The 18,944-nt window shown below is 38.3% G+C and overlaps 2 protein-coding genes across 8 annotated transcripts in view; one reads left to right on the top strand and one right to left on the bottom strand.

The window, feature by feature from the left end:
* The window catches only part of LOC135104445 (ribitol-5-phosphate xylosyltransferase 1-like), a 71,542-nt gene extending 59,357 nt beyond the window's left edge, over positions 1-12,185 (bottom strand). For 2 of the 4 annotated variants that reach the window (XR_010270447.1, XM_064011885.1), the window contains exons 1-10: positions 12,055-12,185; positions 11,167-11,214; positions 9,400-9,601; positions 6,972-7,087; positions 2,829-2,994; positions 1,843-2,006; positions 1,421-1,548; positions 1,095-1,268; positions 841-945; positions 149-313 (exon numbers count right to left, since the gene is read on the bottom strand). Coding sequence is in view for 3 of the 4 variants with exons in the window: in XM_064011885.1 (XP_063867955.1) it covers positions 149-313; positions 841-945; positions 1,095-1,268; positions 1,421-1,548; positions 1,843-2,006; positions 2,829-2,994; positions 6,972-7,087; positions 9,400-9,601; positions 11,167-11,214; positions 12,055-12,099 (1,313 nt within the window). In the remaining variant the exon portion in view is untranslated. The remainder of the gene's footprint in view (positions 1-148; positions 314-840; positions 946-1,094; positions 1,269-1,420; positions 1,549-1,842; positions 2,007-2,828; positions 2,995-6,971; positions 7,088-9,399; positions 9,602-11,166; positions 11,215-12,054) is intronic. The other 2 variants (XM_064011884.1, XM_064011887.1) reach the window with 2 other exon arrangements.
* Positions 12,186-14,717: 2,532 nt separating this feature from the next.
* The window catches only part of LOC135104443 (battenin-like), a 37,604-nt gene continuing 33,377 nt past the window's right edge, over positions 14,718-18,944 (top strand). For 3 of the 4 annotated variants that reach the window (XM_064011881.1, XM_064011882.1, XM_064011880.1), the window contains exon 1: positions 14,718-14,875. The gene's annotated coding sequence lies outside the window, so the exon portion shown is untranslated. The remainder of the gene's footprint in view (positions 14,876-18,944) is intronic. The other variant, XM_064011883.1, reaches the window with a different exon arrangement.

Genomic DNA, 18,944 nt, shown 5'->3' with positions numbered 1-18,944 from the left:
ATATTATGATGAATCTCAAGGATTTTAGAAGATAAGAGGTTACATCAACCCAATTAGTTTTGTACATCAAACAGATCTCTAGAATGTAACTTTATAAATGAAAAGTGAACAAATGCCTTGAATGGTTTGAAATGAAAGAAACTCCTACCTGCGTTCTTTGGCAAGGACTTTTCCTAGGTTATCCCATGACTTGACCCAGATGACAGGTGGGTCATGCCTCTTCAGCAGCCTCCAGGGACTGGCCGCACAGTGTCCATTTGTCACCACAGCCTCAATCACTGGAGTGCTGCCTGTTCCCAATGCCTCATACACCCTGAAGAATGTGATTAAAGTGTTTAAAGATGAAAGTAAACTAATACCTATATTAGCTCCTTTTCATACAAAGGAAAAAGTAGAGCAAAGTAATGCATTACCATAACCTCTTTTTAGATAAGTGTCAAACCAAAGGTCTTTCTTTTCAATAACCTGGTGTCATTTCCCATACGTGTAGTATTCTTTTGGCCACCTCTTAGAACCCAAAATACCAATTATCATATGTATTACCATAACCTCTTTTTAGATAAGTGTCACACCAAAGTTCTTTCTTTTCAATAATCTGGTGTAATTTCCCATACATGTAGTATTCTTTTGGCCACCTCTTAGAACCCAAAAATACCAAGTATCATAATAGCAAAAGTAGAACATGCTGAGCTCTGACAAATTTGGGTAGATAACTTAGTTATGTAAATCTATAATAAAGTCAAAACTGCTGTGACTAAGAAGCTAGCAATACAATCATTCTTTTCTGTACCTACAGTACATACCCACAGTAAACATATAAAAAATCTTTCTCTAATTCACCTGTAAGTTTCTGTGTTCATCCCAGCTGGGCACAGTGTGAGGTCTGAGTCCAGGAGTGTCTGTACATATTCATCCATGGCATCAGGACTCTCATTTGACACCCAACTGTGAGAGAGAACAAACTTTAAACAACACTAATAATATTTAAAACAGATCAAGCTACTGTTGATCATAATCAAGTAACAACAACTATTCCTAAGTTCAAACAAGATCATCATTATTTGATGAGAAGTAAATAAATATACAATGCTTACCTTTCCCTGACTTTTATATGACACTGACTGGAAGTAAGTGTGCTGTTTTTCAGAAACTTGTACAATTCCGACCTGCTGCTGTTAGGATAAATTGTCGCTCTCAAGTTGCACATATACTTCCTTGGAGCTTCAGGAGAAATTTGCTCTTCCTTAATGAGAGGAAACTGTCTGTAACTGGAGAAAAAAACAAACAATAATGATCTTTTCCAACTCACAGGATGCAACTGGTGGGCAACAGAAAACATCCCACAAGCTAAGTTTGACACATGGGCCATATTTTGCCAACCCATGATACAGATATTAATGGCTTAAATATACAGACTTACGTAGCAACCCCAAGAGGCCACTGGTGGAAGGTGTGCTGGTCTACTCGTGGGTCATCATAGGTTACCAGCACTGCCACCACCACTCCTTTAGGGGCCAGGTAGCTTGTCACCCATCCATTGTCACATTGCTGCAGTGAAAGACATGGATGCCAAATCAATTCACACAATATTTTAATTTCTTACCTTTTTTTTTTACTTATTTATTTATTTTCTTTACCTATGAGGGACACTGGTCAAGGGCAACAAGAAGAGTGAGGAAATAAAAAAAAAAAAAAAAAAAAAGCCCGATGAGGTGTCACAAGGATCATACAAAACTGAAGGAAAAGTGCACCTTCAGGACCTGCCTTTCAGTTACTTTCATGAAACTCTCAAAACTCTCCAATATGCTATATTTTCAAGGCACACCCAGCTGCACCCCTCACCTCATTGCCCAGCATGACAAGGATGGTGGTTGGTGGTACATTCTGGGCCTGTAGGTGGTCTAGCCAGAGCCGAGCCTCCTTCACCTTCTCATCAGTGCGACCATTCACCACCAGCACCAGGCTCCTCACATCTTCAGGTACAGTCTCCGGGGTGATGCCAGGACCTAACACCATTCACACTTAGGTTAGTATATTGAAATACCTTGGTATCATGGATAGCAATATAATACTACAGACCAGACATCTGGTGTAGCAATAAATAGTACTATCAGCTCATGACCAAAAGATCTGAGCACTATTTTGTTTTACTAAATATAATGTGTTGAAGTGAATTAATTTTAGAATCAAAAGAGTTTTACAAAGAGAGATCACTGTAGTTTGAGCTGTTTCCAGTAAGTAGATGCATTATGCAGCAAGTACATTTGCTTTCAGAGTTCCATGGTCTGCATGCAAGCAACAAAACATAAAACACAAAGAGATGTTCATTAAAATATGCTGAGATATCAGATGCTGAGAAAATGTCTACTGAGTTGGGCATATTTGCAAGGCAGTCTGTGTTCATATATTGCTTTAGCAGCACTGCTATTTCTAATGATAACAACATATTTCAGTTACTAGAACAGTCAATACCAAAAGAAGACAAGCAAAAGTGGTAAGGAATAATGAAATATGAGAAGAATTGTAGCATTTTGCAAAGTTTTCAAGGATTTTAGCACTTCAGATCCTAAATCAATATTACCATCATTAGCAATATTTTCAGTGTGCAAAATGCATTTATTGTGGAAAACACATGGAAGTAGAGAGCAAGCAACTCAAATGTATGCAAGCAAAAGCTGTATAAAGAGTTGGAGAAGCTAAACTTAATTACCAAAAATAGTATCTTCAATGCCTTCTCAAGTGCTCACGACTAACAATGCAAATACTGAACCAGCTTCTTTGGTGGTGGTAGTATAACCATTCTCTTTTGTTCAGTAAGTTCCCATTACCTGATCTATACCTGAGCATGAAGGCAGTCATCTGTAGTTCCCCCACAGTGGCTCCCTGGATGCTGTCATCCAGGCTCTCTGGGCCCTCCAGGATGTGGTGCCATAGGTAGCTGCCTATAGCTGCCTTGCTCCACAGCTCCACCACAGGTAGCCTCCTTAGCCTCACCTGTGATAAAGCCCATAGTTGTATAAAAATAGTGATTTCTGTCAAACTTATCTTTAAACAGGATGACAATAAACTTTCTAGTATCTTCTGCCACATCCACATCTGAGAGATAGCTTCTAGGAATAACCATTATAGATAAGAATAGACCAGACTGAAAATTGACAATCATCGTTATCCTCCTTACACAGCTGGTCATTTAAATATGTGGTGTGGAACCATAAAAAATAACAACAAATTGCTTCATGTAAATAACTATTAACATATTTTCAGTCTAATAAACCCATCTTCCAAGTAGATGCTTATTTTGTATCCTTTGGTTCATATCCACACATGCTGCTCTAAAGAGGGCCAAAATAATACCAGTACACAAATCAGGTAGTAGAAACAACAGAGACAACTATCACTCAATATCAATATTTCCTGCTTTTAGTAGCTTATAAATTATGAAGTTAATTGCCACCCTTCTAATAAACTATTTAGAGAAAATTAACCTACTTTCAAGATATCAACATGGTTTTTGAGCTAACTGACCTACTGGGACTGCAATATTAGAGCTTATCAATAATGTTTATAAATATTAAAAAACAAATGTTATATAGTTGGGATTTTTATGTATAGGTCAAAGGCATCTGATTCCCTAAACCAGTAGTTCTCAGCCTTTTTCTCTCCATTCCCCCTTTCATGAATTCTCAACATTTGTGTGGCTCCCTTCATTTTTCTCCCAAATCCCACCCCAGCAAAAGGGGTAAAAAAAAAAGACTAACAAAATAAAAAAAATAAATAAATAAATAAAAAAAAAATGTTGATGAGAACACCTTTGCTTTATTACAAAGTTGACAGTCATTATTATTTTGCATTTGACAGATTTCTGTGATATGCTTAACTTACATCACTAGACTACAAAAGACTAGCGGACACAAGCAAACTTGAATTTAGTTGGGAAAAGTTCAGATGTTAACCTCTCCATATTTTATCACACATCAGTGGGAAGGCTGACATTGTTTGTTTTCAGCCAGTCGACAAATCTGAGATTGTGTCACTGACAATGTACACCTCATGTCAGGGTCCACATCCAGTTAGTTCCGGCTCTTATTCTTGATTTGTAGGAGGGTGGAGAAACCACTCACATAAATAGGTAGTTGAAAAAGGCAAGAGTAGTTGAAGTGCAATCTCACCGACTTTTGGATATGACTGATGTATTGAGCACCAGAATACATTCAGAGATTTTTCTTCATAGAGATCTTTGGCAGCAGAATCATTTTTAAGATCAAGGAACTTGTTCTGAACATCACTGGGAATGGTAGTAATATCTAGAGTGCCAGAGAATGGATTAATTACTACTTCCCTTCTTCCTCTGTGAATTCTAGAAAGTACATATTAAGTTCACTTCCCAAGGATCTCAGATGCTGAGTGATTTCAGTTTTAAGTAATGAGTCAAGCAGACAATCTTCTTCACTCCCATCAAGGACAGCTGAAATGTTTTCAAACATCGCAACATTCCTGGCGTCGACTTTCCTTTGCCAATTCTGGAGCTTGGCAAGAAATCCACAAAGACAAACCATCAGGTGAAAACATTTCTTTCCTTGCCTTGGAGCTTGAGATTCAATCTCTTTAGCTGCTCAAATATATTTGTTAAATATGCAAGATATGGCTCCTTCAAAATCTCACTGAAGTGACTCAACAGATCATATTTCCCTTGCATTTTTCTTCTGCTAGAACAGAGTGATGCACGTTTTTTTTTTTTATTCAGATTCCTAACATTATTTAGAAATGTACAATTTGTAACAGCCCACCATGGCCCCCCTAAAATCTTGCCATGGTCCCCAGGATGAGAACCACTGCCCTAAACCCTCAAATATTACTGGTAAACTGCAATACACTGGGACTGGAGGGATACTATTTCAGCTATTTAAAAAACATATGCATAATAGGTCCAAGGTCGTTTATTGTAATACACAGTTCTCCCACTCTAGAACAATATCAAGTGATGTACTTCAAATTTTTACTATACTAAATTGAAATTATCAAATTAATGAAGTACAGTGAACCCTCAATGTAACGAACACATATGGGAGAAGGGTGGGTCAGTAAAGCCAAAAATTTGCTCTATCCGAAGGTCGTAGTAATAATAATAATAATAATAATAATAATAATAATAATAATAATAATAATAATAATAATAATAATAATAAATGGTTTATTATTATTGTGTGTGTGTGTGTGTGTGTGTGTGTGTGTGTGCAGAAGAGTGTGTCTGTGGAAGTGTGTGTGTTTATGTGTGTGTCTACAGGTAGATAAGGGGAATGTGTATTTATTTCTACACACACACATGCACTCTCTCTCTCTCTCTCTCTCTCTCTCTCTCTCTCTCTCTCTCTCTCTCAGTACTATATTAGTGTGTTGGTTTCTTGCAGTCCCTTTCTATTACTGTACAGTAAGTAATACTGTAATACATAATAAAGATTACAGTGCAATAATTCAATTTTGTTCTTACTTTGGAAGAAAACAATGTTTTAGTAATGCACTGTAAGAAGCAGAAGGAAGGAAGATGATGCAGCCACACTCTACACTATATACAAGAGCGCACCAAACACATCCTTATCACTACACTTGATGTAGGAGCCTTTGATGCCATTCTTACAAGCCATGTCTTGATGTGTAAACATGTGACAAAACATGATGTGGTGCTGCACACCGCAAGATGAGGCGACAAAATGACGTGACAATCAGACTGGATAGCATTTCAAAAGTGGTAAAGTTTTATGAAAGATGGTGCAATGCTTTTCTCCTTCAGCGGCTAGCCACATCCTCAGCAATGACGTCATGCATGGCTAACTCTTGATTGGCTGCTGCCTGGGAGGAGGCAGGCAGCACCCAATCAAGAGTTAGTCATGTGTAATGTCACTGCAGAGAGAGTGGCTAGTCTCCATGAGAGGAAAATATTATTACTTTTCAAAAATATGTGATTGGCTGCATTCTACAACCTAGTATGTTCATAAAATAAAGCAACTGTTTGATAATTTGGAAAAATGGCGTGAAAAGTTAGCAAAATAAAATAAGTGTCTGATACTCTTAAAGGGATCATTATAAACTTAAATTTGATAAACAGAGGTTTGTTATATCAAGGGTTTACTGTATGTTTAAAACTGTCTAGAATAAGTGAAATATTATAAAGGATACGTAATTATCTCATGACTGAAGTTCTCATTAGCATATATTATACACTGTGTTATCTTCACCATAATCATGATGTAAGTATATAGACTTGCACATAGCCTTCTTTCTTTAATAAAATTAGTCACCAAAAAGGAAATTCCCAGGTATATGTTCTTCAAACATAAATTTGACACAACTAAGCCCATATTTATGTACAATAAAATTTTGAAATTAATCTATATTTATAAGAATTTTCTTCTGCTCATATTTGAAATCATCAAATCTTTCAAAGGAATGCAATTTTTTAGACTTGTTGACACGAGGCATAACAACTGGAGAAACAAAGTAAGTATTGTCTGTCCTCAATTCCACATAACCTTGTTCAAACACAGCATCATATGTTTTGCCCCTGATTTATGGAATTATATACCAGTTGTCAATACTAGCAATTCATATAAATTTAAACAAATTATAAAGGATTATCTATTAGCTCTGCAGATGTCATGATCATTTTAGGCTAATTTATAACTTTTTCCTTTTTTGTTTACTTGTTTATTTATTTCTTGCCTCTTAACTCATTAATCAACAAAACTTATTTTCTTTTATGCACACTACTGCCCAACTTAATGCAAACACTGAAGTAAATCTGTCTGCCAAGGAAATCTGGCTTGGCAGACCATGCCATTATCCTTATTTATGTGTATGTATTTATCATATTGTATTTGTATACTTGAATGGAAATATATTTACTTCCTTACTTATTTACTTAGAGCTGTAAAAACATAACTAAAAAAAAGACACCTCAAGACCTTTATACACACCTGTTTCCCAGAGCCTTCACCATCCCCCAGCTGCACCACAGCCTCCTGACCCTCATGGGGGCTCATCTCCTGCTCCGCCAGTACAATGTCTGCTTCATGCTTCCCTATATCAAAATCTGAAAAAATATGAAAAGTTGGTAAGATCATATAAGTAACATCTGAAAGACTAACAGTCAGCTAATGGTATGTTAAGGAATAAGTGACTGGAATGAAAGCTTATGAACATTTTTCCTTCCCAAATTACAGAAATTATAATCTATCTTCTAAAATGTTCTATATGATAAAACAAGTAATGATTGTGAAAGAACAACAATTAATAATTGTACAGCCATACAGATGAACATTTCTTCAATCCCATATTAATTCTATTTTACCTTCTCAAGATTTCATTATAAAAGTCTAGAAAACTCAACTATAGTAAACCAACAAGAAATGCATATCCCAACAACTCATATCCTCGATTACCACAAACAAAAACAAACACATATATTAGTTAAGGAGTTATCAGAATTTAAGATTAATATGACTTCAAGTAAATCCCACATACTACCTGACTATTACTATGTCACACACATACCAATAGGACCAAACTCCCCACTTGCAAAGGACAGATTAGCTATTGTGCAAGCAGTCTAAAGTGGTGGCCAGGACAGGCCGGAACTGATTTGTGTCAGAGTGAGGTCACCTGCACCTCACCATTCATGATGAATTTATTCTATTTTCATTAATATTATAGATTTCCTTCTTATATCCTCTGAAATTACCCTATAAGTATTATTAAAGATACTTACCAACCTTAAACATAGTGTAACAGGAAATAAAAACAACATGTCAGTTTGACATCACTGCCTCACAGGGATCTTGGTCAGGCTGGCTGGTGTCTTGCTACTATAAAAATTAATGAAAATAACATTTTCTTAGCAAAACTGTAAAATATTTATACTATATTTCTTGAGTGGTGGGTGTTTAGCCATTGTACGAAATTCAAGTGTGGCCTGGCGACAACTACAATGGCCAATTTGATGAATATGGGCCAAGGCAGGTAACCAAGGCAGAGATACAGCCTTTCCACACATTCCACATTAAGTTACATTAAACAATCTGTATGTATTCACTGTCACTTTCTTGGAGGGAAACTGCGTGACCTAACTAACATTCAGCTGATTTGGTGCTAGTCTTGCCTGGCCAGTTCATGATGCCATGCCAGGGTTGGCATTAAAACCCCACCCTATATAATTATGAAAAAAAAAAAAAAAAAAAAAAAAAAAAAAAAAAAAAAAAAAAAATATATATATATATATATATATATATATATATATATATATATATATATATATATATATATATATATATATATATATATATATATATATATATATATATATATATATATATATATATATATATATATATATATATATATATATATATATATACATAAAAATGTAAAAGTAGTAAAACCTGACTTGTTCATTTCCTGTACAGTACAAGTTGACACAGGCTTTGTCCAACTTGGCCAACCTGTATCAGCATAACCTAAACAAGTGTCTATTCTTCATTAATAGTGTCAAAATCTTTACAGATCTAACTTCCCTCGTGACTTCTGGCACCTAACCAAAAACATCTCCAGTAATTCTGCTTCTTCATCTTTCCCTCATTTATTTCAATCTGATGGCACCACTGCCATCTCATTTAAAGCTGAACTCTGCTCAAACCTTTGTTAAAAACTTTACCTTGGATGGTTCAGAGCTTGTTCCTCTCTCTCCTCCATCCTCTGACTTCATGCTACCCACTAAAATCCTTCACAGTGATGTTTTCCATGCTCTCACTGGCCTAGACCCTCGAAAGTCTTATGGACCTGATAGGGTCCCTCCTATTGTTCACTAAAACTGAGCCTCCTTACTTGCATCTTGCCTAGTGAAACTCTTTCAACTCTGTCTATCAACATCTACCTTTCCTTCTTGGTGGAAGTTAGCCTACATTCAGCTTGTTCCTAAAAAGGGTGATCATTCTAATCCCTTAAACTACTGTCCTACTGCCTTAATTTCCTGTCTCTCAAGTTTTGAATCTATCCTCTTATATATATATATATATATATATATATATATATATATATATATATATATATATTACATCTACATCAACATTATGTTTATTACCTAGTCACTGTATCTGAAGTGCCTTTTACATACATCACAGAAGTTATATAGCATAGTTTTAGGAAGAGTGGCATAGCTGTATCTGTACCCTGGCTGCCATCTAAGAATGCTGCCATGAGGATTCCACACTACACAACACAAGCTTCACAACACTCAATCAAAACCAGAGGCCTTACTTTGTGCTGTTTCAAAAGTTAATCCAATGCCACACAGGAGAATGCTGTATTTATTAAAGGTCCACATGCAGTCCTAGAGATCACTCAACACACCTAAAATCAACTTTTGATGGCCTTCCTTTTGGGGTGGGATGTAGCGTTGTCTGTCCTCTAGCTTTGGTAGGTTCTTTATTCCTTTGAGAGTGGAGAAGGCAGAGTTGTAGATACAGAAGGCAAGGTAGACAGTCACTACCACCTGGATGAAGCACACAAACAGCAGCACCTTGCGTAGGACTTGCCCTGGACTTCTGATCATCTGCAAAAAGAAAATATAGGTAAAAAAATACAATACTTGGAAGAATGTTGAATACATGATGAATACTATAGACTAAATACAATCCATTATATCTGTTAGCTGGTAGGACCTACTCTGGTAAGATATGGATAAGGTAACAGGAATAGTTTGAGGATGAGACCAGAACCAATTACTTTTCTGTCAGTGATCAATGCCCTAACTTTCATGAATTCAGGCTAACACACTTTTTGGTATAATTACTAAAGTATAAAACTGGGTGCACGACTGTTCAATGCAGGGGAGCCAATTTGCACTCAAGACCTTTCCATCATCTTAACTGCTTTTAGTTATAAAAAAATATAAATCTTTAAGAACTAGGATTCTGAACCTATATTCAGTTTTTTTTAATTACTGGAAAGAATACATATACATAGTGTGCTATGAAGGTTTAGTGCTTGTCATTTATCTCACAATGCATCTATGAAGTCCAGTCCTGCATAAAATCAATAGCCACACTGATGTGCTCATTACTCCTTCCTCAGTACACTGAGCCTTATAACAGTTTTTCATTCCCACATGTACTTCATTCCACTGTCTCTAGTTTTCAAATATCTATATCTAAACTTGTATGTCTGTATTACAATGTCTCAATATCAAATAATTAACATTGTATTTATGTAGGATGGCACAGTTTTATTCAAAATACCAAATACAATGCTACTTTGATATCAAAATTTATAAAAAGTATTCTTCCACAAACATGAATATGCCAGCCACCTTCCACAAAGTGTGCATTTCACTAGTGTAGTTACACATCAGCAGCCTGTAAAATAAGGAAGCCTTGCCTGCCATAACAAAGACGAGGCATGGCTTCTCGCTAAGCTACTGTTTTACTAGTGCCTCACAGGGGTAAAGTTAGGTTAGATCTGAATGAATTTTGTTCATTTAGTAATTTTTGGAAGGAAGGCCTTATTTCATGGATATTCACAATCCCCACTAAGAGAGAGAGGTGGCGTCCTGGCACTAGTGTTGACATGGGGTTCCTGGCTGGCTGGGCTGCATCTGGCAGATCTGAGTTGCTAGTTGTGTATTTTCCTTGCAGTGTTACCAGGTCAGGTGAGGATACTATCTCTCTCTCTCTCTCTCTCTCTCTCTCTCTCTCTCTCTCTCTCTCTCTCTCTCTCTCTCTCCAGACAAGATATATGAATATTATTACATTGCTAAATGAGCATAGTCTCTCTCTCTCTCTCTCTCTCTCTCTCTCTTTCTCTCTCCCACATACTCGTATAGCTGTTGTGTCAATGTGTGGTCCATGATGAGAGAGAGAGAGAGAGAGAGAGAGAGAGAGAGAGAGAGAGAGAGAGAGAGAGAGAGAGAGAGAGAGAGAGATTGTATCCTTGCCTGACTTGGTAACACTGCAAGGAAAATACACTATTGGCAACTCAGATCTGCTGGATGTGGCCCTGCTAGCCAGGGACCCCACAGTGAAACTAATGCCAGTCCTAGTTCCTAAGAATTAGTAAGGATACAAGTGTGAGCTGCAGCCAGCCCCTGAAGCTCTAACACTGAGTCTGGAATCACCATACCCTGGATTTCGGTCGTTGGGTTTTCTTGTTTTCATCCTTTGAGGAATACTGTGAAAACATGACACTTGTCAAACTTTCAGTGAAATTATAAAGTTGAAGTTATAAGCATTATGAACATGTTATGTAGCAAAAAGGAAACAAGTCATGCCAGTCAACCACCAGCCAGTGAACACAATCTAAAACACCTCACGGTCATACCAAATTACCAAGGTGTACAGTTAATAGTTCAGTCAGCCATCTAGCCAATCAGTCACTCACTCACTTGGCCATTCATAAATCCATCATCTATCTAACCCAGTGGTTCTTAACCAGGGGTGCTTGCATCCCTAGTGGGTGCGAGGCCAGTTCCCAAGGAGTGCGAGGATGGATAATTACAGCAAAATATAGTTTTATATACATGATATTTTTTTTCAGCAAAAAATAATAATAATAATAATCTTTTGCTGCAGCAGTGTTCTGTATTTTGTAAGCTTTGTGAATGAAGATTAAAAAAAAAGGAAAAGTGGTTTTGTTATTAATACACAGCACATCAACTTTGTATTTTAGTTTTTTTTTTATTTCAACAATTCAGGGGGTGCGAGAAGTAACTGCTGATCTGAAAGGGGTGCATACATTGAAAAAGGTTAAGAACCACTCATCTAACCAGCCATTCATCCACCCATCCATCCATCTGACTAGTCATTTTATCCATTCATCAGTCTAATCATTCAGACAATCACCCATATGTCAATTCAACCAGCCAGTCAACCAAACATTTATTCACTCAACAATCCATTTATTCATACAGTCCTCCGTAACAAGGCCATAGCACTTGCATATTTCCACCTTTCATAGTTGTCCCCGCATACTTCATTACCACAACAATACCTTCATGGATCGTGTACTTACATCTAAGGTTTTATTTGGGGAGACGGACACCCTGCGCTCCACCATACTCAGGAATTGGCAGCACCACACATCAACACTTTACCTCCTCCTCTTCTTGTGGCTTCTACGCCTTCCTCGGTTGAGCTTGAGCTTGATAAAGATATTTCGCCTTTCCAGCGGTGCTATTTTTTTTTTATTTTTTTATTATTATTAATTAGGTTTTTTGAGTTATTTACGTTTAACTCATGTTTCTTTCCGCAGATACTCTCTCTCTCTCTCTCTCTCTCTCTCTCTCTCTCTGCTTGCGCTTCCATAACCTAATATATATTGTTTTGTTATTAATATGCTCCTCCACCTTCTTCCTACCTTCCTTCCTTGAATTCATTTAAACATTTATCCCAGTACTTCCAACTCTTTCCTATCCCATTCATTATTCACACACACACACACACACACACACACACACACACACACACACACACACACACACACACACACACACACAAATAAATGTTTCTCTCACTTCAAAAAACATGCACTTTGTAATCAATGATAGTTTCCAATGCCTCTTTTCTTTTTGCATCCATCTTTGATCCACTTAAAAACGTGTAACTCAATAACTTTCATCACGCTCATCCATACTATTGAACATTTTTTTTTGTTTCCTTTTTACTTTTGAACCTTTTTTGTGGGATCAATGTGATGATGAGTTTGAACCAAGTGTTCACGGAAAACACATACACCTAAGCTTCCACATGTGAAGATTAAATAGCGTCTACAGATGTTCTCAGCCTGGATATGGGATGTGATGTAAACGAGGGTTCCCTAATAGGCTGCCTTCACACTTAGCGTTTTTTCGACGCGCGTCGTTTTCGACGCGCGTCGTAAATGACGAGCAGTTTTAGCTGACTGTGCTAACAGACGGTATTCTTCACACTGGTCGTTGAAAAGACGCGCGTCGAGACGACGCTTCAGCGTCGGGCGTCACCCTGCTAAATTCAGTCGTCATTTGCACTGCGCAGCGTGTGGCGGGTGTGTATTTGTTCCGGGTGCCTTCACATTTGGCGTTTTCTCGACGAGCGTCGCTCCCTACACACGGAGCGTCAGGTTGTGATTTTGTACTCTTTCTTTATTATAATTTTGTGTAGAAACTGTATAAAATTGAGTAATCTTGTATGTGCATTTATTTATATTAATTATACATTTTTTTCAGATTTGCATCACGTTCCTTGCATTACGTAGGCTATTATGGCTAACGAACTAAATACTGAAATGTTGATTGATTTAGTAGAAGAGAGACCCTGTCTCTGGGATTTGTGTAATGATGATTACAAGAACAAACAGAAGAAGGCAAAGTCATGGGCGGAAATTGGAGAGCAATTGTCAGAAAACTTCATGGACCAGAGCGAGAAGGAAAAAAATGAGACAAAATAGTTGAAAAATTTGAGGTCATCATTTGTTAGTTCAGCAAATAAATTGTCGTAATATCTGGTTTTAACCGCTAACAATGGGTGTATCCACGTTGTCCTCTTCTTTCTCTTGTAGAGTGTTCTGTACGCAGAGTATGCGATGAGAACATCACTCATTTCCTCACTCATTTCCAAAACGACACTTCTTACTTCCTCAACTGCTGTCACTGCACTGCAAGCTGAAGTGGAGCACGACGTCCCGTGTGAAGGTAGATGCGTTTTTTCGACGCGCGTCGAAAACGACGCGCTTCGAAAAAACGCTAAAGTGTGAAGGCAGCCTAAGCTGTCTCTTTCCCCAGTAGTTTACGTGTGTGTTTCTTCTTTTCTTCTTTCCTGTTTTTCTTTTTTCTTTCTTTCTCCTTCCTCCTCTTCTTCGTCTTCTTTCAGTCTTCGCTGGTTGCTAGTGTCACATGTGTTCCAGTTAAGCATTACAACTGCAACCATAAGTGTAACAAATCATCATTACTGCACATAACAAAACACTTAAACACTTATCATCTTTATTTATCGCCGCTAATTACTTGATTAGGCTACCTAACACTTATCCCTATATATTTCATAAATTGCAGTAAGTATAAAAAAATGAGGTCGAATCTTATTATTAACTTATTAACTAAAGCTAAACTATTCCTGGCGTAAATAACTTCCTCATTAATTCCCTGGGAACAAACATTGCATCATTTTCTTCCTCCGTTGTTGTCCTCACCGACTGTACTAAGGGCTTGCCAACAATCTGCTTGCTTGGGGAGGGTTACGACACAGACTGAGGCAAGAACGCAAAAAACAACAACGTAATAAGGAGCAACTTAGCAAAAAAAAAAAAAAAAAAACACGGGATGAGATAGAAGCACTCCATTTCGTGTTATTTCACCACTATATTCTCAAACACTCGTCTAATTCAGAGTGCAGGATGCCTCGGGAATACTAGATAGATTACCGGTTCCTAGGTAAGGTGGCCCCCTCGTAGGTCTCTACCTATTGACGCAAGGGAAGGCTGATGCTCAAAGGTCACATGATTGATTACCTCCCGTAAGATTCATAGGAACGGAATGTGCGTTAGTAACAGAAAGGGTGGAGGCAGAGCATCAGCAGACCTTCCCCAGACACTCCCGCTGGCACCTGAGGAGCAAATGGCCTCTCTCACCTCCACCTTTGTGCCCGAGGTCTCCTACGCATGCGCAGGGTACTTAGGGCACTGATATAACTAGGGGGTGGAGTGTGACGCGTCAGTTGTCAACATTTGGCTGAGCCGCGGGAGGGTTAGCGATCGCAGTGCGCAGCTCGCTCTCTGACTGGTGGTGGTGGCGAGGCAGGTCTTGCTGCTTCTTGCCCCTCGGTTGGCTTCCTCTCGGGACTTGGCCAGGCTGAGACAGGTGAGGCAGCCTTTTTTTGATGTGTTCTTGTGGTCGGTGAGAGGGGTGATGTGTTGTTCGGAGGCACCAGTAGGCTGTTGCAATATTTCGATGAGAGAGACGGAAGTTTATTCGTGACAACTGCGCTCGTTGGTGGTGGCTGCTGCTCCTCACCTGCCGGGAGAAGGAAAGTACAATAAACCACGACAATGAGAGAAGTAATATAAAACAGATGGATAACATAAAAGCTAAGCGAATACCTAAATAAAACAAACCAAATATAACAAAATCAAAATAGATTTACGAACATATATTAAAACAACAAATTACTGTATGACATTCATTGATTTCACGTTATAAAGAAAAGTGTCCGGCAGTGTACACATCGTTGTGCTGTGTGGCGGGAAGTGCGACGGGGGCAATATTGCGGCTGTCATGTGTCACCACCACGTGGACGCGCCGCAACACAAGCCTCATTCGGTGACTCGCAGTGTTAAACATCCTCCCTTGACACTTTCACTGCTGTGGCTGCTCCCTGCTAACACTCAAGAGGATAGTGGCAAAAAATATGTTTGCACGGACGCAAAATAAAGAACAGGAAGTAAACTTTTCCTTCTCCAGATTACAGAACTACGAATATTTGAGACTAGTACAAAAGTGTCTGAAAGTTGTTGGTGATCATAGGGGAAAAAAAAAAAAAAAATTGAATGTGAAAGGGTTAAAACATACATGCCAACACGAGAAGATAGATTAAACAGTCCTTACTTTACTTTGATTACTGGAGTACATTAATATGACATACTCATTATCATTGAAAGGGGGGAGATCTGTGCTCTGTAGTAGACCGGTAATGGTGGTGGTGGTGAAGATGATGTGATGCGGTGATGCTGACTAGTGACATTATCAGCGGTGCACGACCTTTAGGATTGTACGAGGCAAGACCGTAGAGTGTTGTTGATACCGAGTCTCCCCCTCCCCCCTCTCTCTCTCCCCCTTCCCTCCCTCCCTCTCTCCCTCACTTCCTCCCTCCTTCACTCCCTCCCTCCATCTCTCTCTCTCTCTCTCTCTCTCTCTCTCTCTCTCTCTCTCTCTCTCTCTCTCTCTCTCTCTCTCTCTCTCTCTCTCTCTCTCTCTCTCTCTCTCTCTCTTCTCACTGATGAATATAGCTTGGTAATGTGTCCGTGATGATCCGGTTTTCCCTGTGCCCTTCACTCTTCATCACTTTCAAGGGGAGAGCCAGCCTTTGTTGAATAGTGTGATACTGAAAAGAATGAAGCAGAAAACGAGAGAAAAAAAAGGTTATTTAAGCCTTCAGTAATAATTTTACTACTGGATTATCTATTTTATCTGTTATATATTCATCTACTTTATCTATTTATTAATTTATCTATATATCTTTTCTGTAAGATGGACTCTTGCCAAGGGCTATAAAAAGAAGAAGAAAATTTCCCACTGAGGTGCCGGACACTAAATGAAACAGAGCCGAAAGAATAACTCAGAACTTATACTTATTTATTCAACTTATCATTGCAAAGTAAGGAAGGCAAACTGGCCAGAAATCAAAGCTGAACTCCCGTCTTTGCAGCACCGCATCGTAATGTATGAGATAGTGACTGATAGCAACCTACACAACCAGCACACTCAGTGGAATCATGCAATCTGTGACGTTCGTGGCATATTTTCCGATAAATATTCAGGTAATGTAGTTTTTAAATCCAATCAAGGACAAAAATAAAAACACTCCGAACGATACAAGTTTTAATCACATTGGCAATACACTAACATCAATTAAGACCAAGAAATGAATAAAAAGAAACAAAGGAATGCAACGAAAAAGTGCATCATCTACATCAATAACAACAAAAAAACAAGAAAAAAACAGCAACGGTAATGATACTACTACTAGTACTACTACTACTACTACTACTACTACTACTACTAATAATAATAATAATGATACTACTACTACTACTACTACTACTACTACTAATAATAATAATGATACTACTGCTACTACTACTACTACTACTACTACTACTACTACTACTACTACTACTACTACTACTACTACAATGATAACAACAACAACAAACAACAACAACAACAACAACAACAACAATAAACCCCCTTTTCTACCTTAAATCTACTACTGAGAAAGAAAAGAATATCAAAGTAACGTAGAAAGAGAAGGAACAAGAATCAGCGGACCAAATACAGATTGACAAGACTTTACATTATTAACCGGGAGAAGAACTCTTGAGAACCTGGCTGATTACCTCTGTGGCCTTTGAAAACAGTAGTGGTGAGACAGCAAAGCGTTTCTAAATATGGGCCTGAGAGCCATATTGTGTTATACATTGCAAGGAGGTGGATCTGTGCAGGTGTGTGATAAAGGTGAGGTGTGGTGGTGACTTTGTATGGTCCACGGCATTAATTACTGAGAGAAAGAGAGAGAGAGAGAGAGAGAGAGAGAGCACGAGTAAGGCCATAAGTAACAGCGGCAGGATCTATTAATATAAGATATCTGTAAGAGTTAGTGGTTTGTGCTAGGTGAGGGTAAACAAAATACATCCCCTATCATCTTGTAATGTGTGATAATTATAATAAAAGTCTGGAGGTAAATTGAGAGTTTAACCTTACGTAATCTTCCCTTTGTGTTTCGTGTGATTATGCAGGATGCTTAAAAAACATGGACTTTATTTGGATTTGCTATATATCTCTGCGAACAGGAACCGATGATGGATACAAGTTACCATTTTTCTATTTAGTCTTCTAATAATAAGGTGAACAGAAAATATCAAAGTAAAAAATTGTGTGTGAAAGAGATCACATTTAATGAAAGAAACTTAAATTACCTGTTGTTTATTTATTTATTTATTTATTTACATAATTCATGACTACATTATCCTTTCATTTGCCTCCTCCTCCTCCTCCTCCTCCTCCTCCTTCCTCCTCCTACTCCTCCTTCTCCTCCTCCTCCTCCTACTACTTCTATTAATACTACTACTACTACTGATACTACTACTGATACTACTACTACTACTACTACTACTACTACTACTACTACTACTACTACTACTACTACTACTACTACTTAACTTTCCTTTCCTCCTCCTGCTACTAATAGCTACAATAACAACAACAACAACAACAACAACAACAGCTACTACTACTACTACTACTACTACTACTACTACTACTACTACTACTACTAACTAATCTGAGGTGCCTTGAAACGTCCCTCTTTATTAAGGTCAAATTGGATGCAATGTAGGGATAAAACTTCAATTAACATGATGGGAAGGGGTCCTCAATCCGCCTCTCTTCACCTTAAAGAATGCAACATAAGTTTAGTTTCTGCGGATATTGCTAAGGTGAGAGTGCAGGTTATTCTATGCCTGCTAAGGTGAGAGTGCAGGTTATTCTATGCCTGCTAAGGTGAGAGTGCAGGTTATTCTATGCCTGCTAAGGTGAGAGTGCAGGTTATTCTATGCCTGCTAAGGTGAGAGTGCAGGTTATTCTATGCCTGCTAAGGTGAGAGTGCAGGATATTCTATGCCTGCTAAGGTGAGAGTGCAGGTTATTCTATGCCTGCTAAGGTGAGAGTGCAGGTTATTCTATGCCTGCTAAGGTGAGAGTGCAGGTTATTCTATGCCTGCTAAGGTGAGAGTGCAGGTTATTCTATGCCTGCTAAGGTGAGAGTGCAGGTTATTCTATGCCTGCTAAGGTGAGAGTGCAGGTTATTCTATGCCTGCTAAGGTGAGAGTGCAGGTTATTCTATGCCGGAAATGCTCAATGCACATATATATTTTGAGGCGCTGTTGACTAATTCATGTGTTGACGGGCAGCAGATGCAAAGGCCTGGCCGGGTGGGTAACCATTGCGGAGAAGCACAATGTCCACATACTCCACATTACTGTATGTGGCATTGCTGTCAGTTTTTTTTTTTTCTCTCTCTCTCAGAATGCTGCAGTGCAATCTAAACATTTTTACTGTCACTGACTCGGCGTGCAGCTGCATGTGATTAACTATCAATCAGTTAATTACAGACACTCTCCTCGTGGAATGTTTATCGATAAATCTCCCGTCCA

Source organism: Scylla paramamosain, chromosome 10 (genome assembly GCF_035594125.1).
Source record: "Scylla paramamosain isolate STU-SP2022 chromosome 10, ASM3559412v1, whole genome shotgun sequence".
Taxonomy (NCBI): domain Eukaryota; kingdom Metazoa; phylum Arthropoda; class Malacostraca; order Decapoda; family Portunidae; genus Scylla; species Scylla paramamosain.
The sequence above is the reverse complement of the archived record's forward strand: the minus strand, read 5'-3'. Positions and strand labels throughout refer to the sequence as shown.